Raw genomic sequence first — 6,156 nt, 5'->3', positions numbered from 1 at the left:
TTTTCTGTGGTTTAGCCACCCTCTCCCTTCACCTAAGTCATTTAGTGTGGATACGCAGGAGTGTAATAAGAGCTGCTGGGCTACCCAGAAAACGCTCTTGCCTTTGTAAGGCTTCCATCTCAAGCGGAGGTTTACCACGCATCTCACTTTAAATGGGGAAAGGAACAGGGATACGGAAAGATCCCCTTGTGCGACTTCGTTTCCAGCTCGGGGGTTGCGGGGCGTCCCAGAACAAATGACATGAATGAGTCAATCATCTCCTGCAAGGCAGCCGCCTCTGAGTTAGGTCGCTCGCCTGCGGGGACTGAGGACTGCAATTAAGACGCTCCTTCTCCGTCCGGGTCGGATTCCATGCAGCGGGGAGCCGACTGTGAGTCACCCCGGCCCCGGGAGCCCAAGCGAAGGGGCGGGCCCGCGCGAGCCGCGGGGCGAGATTCTAGCCCGAGGACGCCTCGCAAGGAAGAGGAGGGGCAGCTGCGCGTGGGGAAGAGCAGTCCGGGGAAGGGAAAGGAAGGGAGGAAGAAGGAAGGCGGAGGAAAGAGAAGGGGGCGAACGAGAACGCGGGCCGGGCCGGGCGGCGCCTCGGGGAGTGTCTGCCGCGCGGGGGCCGGGCGGGGCGGGGCCGCGGGCGCTCAGGGCTTGGCGGGGGCTGCCGGGATTGGGGCGCCGCGGCTCGCGCTGGTCTCCGCTTCGGCGGCCGCTCCTCCGCGCCGCAGGACTGGGCTCTGTGGGACATGTCCGCACCTCGCTCGTCGCGCGCCCGGGCCTGCTAGCTCCTGCGGGCTCCCCGAACGCGCGGCGCCGCACCTGGCAGCGGCCTCGGAGCCGGGCTCTGGCAGTAGCGCGCGGCGAGCGCACCGCGCCGGAACCGCTGCAGTCATGGGGCTGCAGCCCCTGGAGTTCAGCGACTGCTACCTCGACAGCCCGTGGTTCCGGGAGAGAATCCGCGCTCACGAAGCGGAACTCGAGAGGACCAACAAGTTCATCAAAGAGCTCATCAAGGACGGGAAGAACCTCATCGCTGCGACCAAAAGTAAGCGGGGTCGCCGGCGCGGACAGGCTGCGGCGAGGCGGGGAGGAGCCTCTCCCGGCGGGAGACTGGGGGTCTCCAGTCCGGGGAATTCGTTCTGGACCTGCCCGGCTCTCTCTGAACCCGGGGGGGCGGGTCCCTGGGGTCATTCCTCCCCCAGGCAGCGAGGCGAGTCCCCATTCCCGGCGGCTCTGCGGCGGCGGAACGAGCTGCCAGCGGGCCCCGCTTGGCCCCTGCCGAGCACCCCTCGCTGCCTGCGCGCTCCGGTGGACCGACCCTATGCTCTCCTGGCCCGGAGTCGGGTTTCATTGCTGCCTCAAGCTGCTCACAATCTCTTTTAAAACAGAGGCATCTGTTTGCCTAGTTTTGTCTTGTGATCTCTCAAAAGAACTTTCCTGGGGATTGTTTGAAATCCTGTGGGGATGTTGAATTTTTCCGGAGTCCCCTTAAGCTTCACGTTTTCCCTTTCATTGTCTGATTTTCCCCTACAGTCTTGTTCTAGGCCCTTCACGTGCTAAACCTGAAAGTCCACCTGGCTTTATGCTGCTTCCGCACATTCCTCCCCTCCGGTGCTGAGGAGGGTTCAAAGATTGGGTTTGGAAGAGTGAGAAGACAGCCTGCCCTTTAGTCCCGGCGGGCACCGCTTGCAAACAGGGATTCCACCCCGGTTAGGCTTGATGCTTTCCTCCCCTGAACTTCTCTGTCTTTTGAAAAACTCGGAAGAAAACCGGAGATATACAACAGTTAAGTGTATTTTAGTGTAGTTGAGAATACTCTTTCTAGGAGAGAGAGGGCCAACATTCCTGCAGAAATACTGAGTTAGTGATACTGCTGGAAAATGGGGTGGAATTAGCTACAGTGAGGAGCTGGGCAGCCTGACCGTCCCTTGGACCCACAACCCCTTCGGAGGATGGCTGTGAATGGCCCCTTTCCCTCTTTAAAAGACCTGCCCATACAGCAGACAGGGACTTGGGCAGTATCCAGCCTTGGGGAGCTGCGTTCTTAGGGCCTTTATCACTCACCTAGATTCTCAATTCATTAATTCTCAGCCTTGAGTATTCGTTCCTTGTGCATTTGTTTGTAGATACCGCCTCTGGGGAAAATCCCCCATCTCACTGTTCTCCAGACTGCGTCCCCACCTCCACCCCCCACCGTCCCCGCTCCATTTTTCATTAAGGACGAATAAAACATATTGAACACACTGTCTCGGTCACCCAGCATGGTGCCTGGCACAGTAAATATGCATTTAATGAATGAGTTGAAGTACATTTCTATGGGAAGTATTTATTGAGCCATCCCTGTAATTTTGAAAGCAAGTCACTCAACTCTGGATGATCTCCAAGGTTCCTTTTGGTTTTCTTACCTCTTTGGTGTTGCAAAATCAGGATTGGGACTCACTTAGGGGTTTTTGTTTTGTTTTGTTTTGTTTTGGAGTCTCTGTTGCTTGAATCAGAAATGGGACTCTAGGACATGTTACAAGTGGGCTTATTTGGTTGAGGGTTCTCCAGGCCCTTGGCATCTGGTATGTGTGTTGGGTGGGAAGTAGGAGGGCGATATACATATGGAGGAGTGAGCATAAAAAGGAGGAGTTGGAGGCGGGGGTGCAGAGTGAACATGAGAATGAGCAATTGGTGTTAGCTAGAGTCACTGGGCCGGGAATTTACCTTGTCTTTTATTGGCTGTAGTAGCTCCGTTTGGAGCTAGAGATACGTGGAGAGAGGCCGAGGGCAAAGGCAGTTTGGCCACTGGTAGAAAGCTATTTCTGTGACAGCATATTAGCTTTCCTGCTATCAGAACGCATACCTTAGGTTCCAACAGCAGCCAGTGCATCTGGGGGACCAGATGTCAGCCTTCCTTCAGACTGTAGACTTTTTTTTTTTTTTTTTTTGAGATGGAGTCTAGCTCTAATGCCCAGGCTGGAGTGCAATGGCAGGATCTCGGCTCACTGCAACCTACGCCTCCCAGGTTCAAGCAGTTCTCTGCCTCAGCCTCCCAAATAGCTGGGATTACACTTGCCTACCACCACGCCCAGCTAATTTTTTTGTAGTTTTAGTAGAGACAAGGTTTCACCATCGTGGCCAGGCTGGTCTTGAACTCTTGACCTCGTGATCCACCCACCTTGGCCTCCCAATGTGCTAAGATTACAGGTGTGAGCCACCACCCCCAGTCCAGACTGTAGACTTTCTTGAATTTGTGAGTTGGTATCTTACTCCTTTTGATTCTTGTCCTTCAGTATAGGAAACATAATTTGTAATCACGCTTTTAGAGTAATAGTGAAGTGTCTTTTTTTTTTCTCATTATGTTCGTTAAGAATTTATGTTTAAATTATTTCCCAGAAGGTGACAGGAACACAGCTGTAGCTCACATGCCTTTTCCCATTTGGTTCATAAAGTTTACTTCTAGTTCTTGTCAAAGACTAAGAGCCTGTAATCCCAGCACTTTGGGAGGCCTAGGTGGGTGGATCACGAGGTCAGGAGCTGGAGACCATCCTGGCCAACATGGTGAAACCACGTCTACTAAAAATACAAAAATTAGCTGGGTGTGGTGGTGGGCGCCTGTAGTCCCAGCTACAAGGGAGGCTGCGGCAGGAGAATCGCTTGAATCCGGGAGGCGGAGGTTGCACTGAGCAGAGATGGTGCCAGTGTATTCCAGCCTGGGCGACAGAGTGGGACTCTGTCTCCAAATAAGTAAATAAATAAATAATAAAAAATCAAAAGTTGACTAGGTGTACTTAGTACGTGTACTAAGATAGAGTCGGCCGGGCGCAGCGGGTGACTCACGCCTGTAATGGTGAACTCCGTCTCTACTAAAAAAAGAAAAAGTCCAAAAATTAGCTGGGCATGGTGGTACGTGCCAGTAATCTCAGCTACTTGGGAGGCTGATGCAGGAGAATCGCTTGAACCCAGGAGGTGGAGGTTGCAGTGAACCGAGATCGCACCACTGCACTCCAGCCTGTCGACAGAGACTGCATCTAAAGAAAAAAAAAAAAGACTAAGCCCTGGACTAAGACAGGGGACCTGAGTTTAATTCTTCTTCACTGCATAGGGCCTGGCTGTAGGAAAATTGAGCAGGTCTTGTAACTCTTTTGCATCCAGCTTTTCCTCCCTACTTCTTAGGGGAACTAATAAGGTTCTGCAGCATTTGAAAACGGCTTGATGAGGTTGTTTGAAATTGCAGTCTAGGTAAATGGTTCACCTACCAGTTGAGCTTTTGTATAACATCAGAGAGTCAAGGAATGGCATTAGGTGGAGGATCTACAGAAAGAAGAAAACCCACTAGGTCAGATTGTTTGTGTTTCCAGATATTTTACATTTTACTTTACAAAAATGGCTTTTGAGCATTCCGAGAATTGTGTAAGTGATTTCCATTATTTATTTATTTATTATTTTTTTAAAACATGGGATTTCACCATGTTGGTCAGGCTGGTCTTGAACTCCCAACCTCAGGTGATCTGCCGGCCTTGGCCTCCAGAGTGCTTGGATTACAGGCGTGAGCCACCACCCCTGGCCTAAGTGATTTCCATTTTTAATTGCCCTGCTTGGTGTCTCCTGCATGCATTTCATTCTTGGAAGATTTCAATATATAATTTTGATGTCTTGACGCTTTGAAATCTTCCACAAATATTTACAGAGTTTTGAGGCCTTATGGGACCTGAAGGCTTACTGATGAGTTCAGTTAGATAGCAATCAACAAATATTTAGCACCTACAATTTTTTTTTTTTTTTAATGAGACTGGGTTTCGCTCTTGTACCCCAGGCCGGAGTGCAGTGGCACGATCTCAGCTCACTGCAACCTCCACCTCCCGGGTTCAAGCGATTTTCCTGCCTCAGCCTCCGGAGTAGCTGGGATTACAGGCACCTGCCACCACGCCCGGCTAATTTTTTTTGTTTTTTGTTTTAAGTAGAGACGGGGTTTTGCCATTTTGGGCAGGCTGGTAACTCCCGACCTCAGGTGATCCACCCACCTCGGGCTCTGAAAGTTTTGGGATTACAGGCGTGAGCCACTGTGCCCAGCCTAGCACCTACAATTTGTTTAATATTGGAATTAGATACAAAGACTTACAATAGGGTAGAGACCCTTGCCTTTGAGTTTATTGTCCTGTAGTTGAATTTATTTAAATCTAAGGAATATTTTTGAACTCTTTCCTGCACTGTGCTAAATTCTTGAAGAAACAAAGGATATACACACATACATGTTACAAGGTTAAAAATTTGGTGAAAAGTAAATATTCTAACTTTTCCAGGAATGAGGGTTTGTATGTTAGAGTGGAGAAGGTTTGTTGGAAGTTTGGAACTCACTGATGTTTTAAGTAAGGAGTAGAACCTTATCATATTGGAAACAAGAGACTAGAACATTTGCAGTATTTGAGGAAGAGTGAAGAGATTAGTTTGGCTGGAATGGTCGTTTTTTAGAGTAGTAGGCTGGGGTGAATGGAAAGGTCAGTTTTAGAATCTGGAGGGCCATAAAAGCAAGGTTGGGAATGTGGAGTTTATATTGTGGAGTTACTGAAGGCTTTTCAGCAGAAGCCTGACTTAATAGAAAAGAGATGGTTTAGAGACGGTATTGCTCATTTGTGTGTAGGGTGAATTTGGAGATAGCACTGGGGGTGGGGAGGAACTCCGGAGAGAAGAGCCATTGATTTAAGTGGTAGATTTGGAGATAATTCACTCAATTCAAAATGAATTCTTTGTTCAAATGGCTTTTTTAGTTTTCTTTTTAAACTAGTTTCCTTTCTTAGAATAACCAGTGTCCTCTTTCAATGCAGTTTAAACTTTTGTAAGACTTTGTGATGTCTATGTAGTTTCAGTTGCTTATGATTCATATGGATAGATAGCACAGTTACCAGAAAAAGCAATAAGCCATATATGCTTTTCTCATATATTTTACACAAGGCAGTCTTGAGAAAACATATCTTGTTCTGTGGGGAAATATTTTTTAAAACAAATAGTCCTTACAGTTACTAAGCACTATTACAGTTATATAAAATGCTCTGTAGTAAACTAAAATTGTCTAGCTCTGTGTTTCTGAAGCTGAAGGGGCCCTCATTAGTGAGTCCGCTCTTACTGAATAGGCATGGAAAAGGATGTGAAGGACCTTGTTAGTGGCAGAGCCAGGACAAGAATTTA

General features: G+C 49.0%; 1 protein-coding gene across 5 annotated transcripts in view; it reads left to right on the top strand.

Moving 5' to 3' along the window:
• Positions 1–634: 634 nt before the first annotated feature.
• The window catches only part of ARHGAP10 (Rho GTPase activating protein 10), a 345,584-nt gene continuing 340,062 nt past the window's right edge, over positions 635–6,156 (top strand). For all 5 annotated transcript variants that reach the window (XM_078366438.1, XM_054252873.2, XM_035294477.3 and 2 more), the window contains exon 1: positions 635–1,033. Coding sequence is in view for 4 of the 5 variants with exons in the window: in XM_054252873.2 (XP_054108848.2) it covers positions 880–1,033 (154 nt within the window). In the remaining variant the exon portion in view is untranslated. The remainder of the gene's footprint in view (positions 1,034–6,156) is intronic.

Source organism: Callithrix jacchus, chromosome 3 (assembly GCF_049354715.1).
Source record: "Callithrix jacchus isolate 240 chromosome 3, calJac240_pri, whole genome shotgun sequence".
In the NCBI taxonomy this organism is placed as follows: Eukaryota; Metazoa; Chordata; class Mammalia; order Primates; family Cebidae; genus Callithrix; species Callithrix jacchus.
This window is presented reverse-complemented; position numbering and strand designations above follow the sequence as displayed.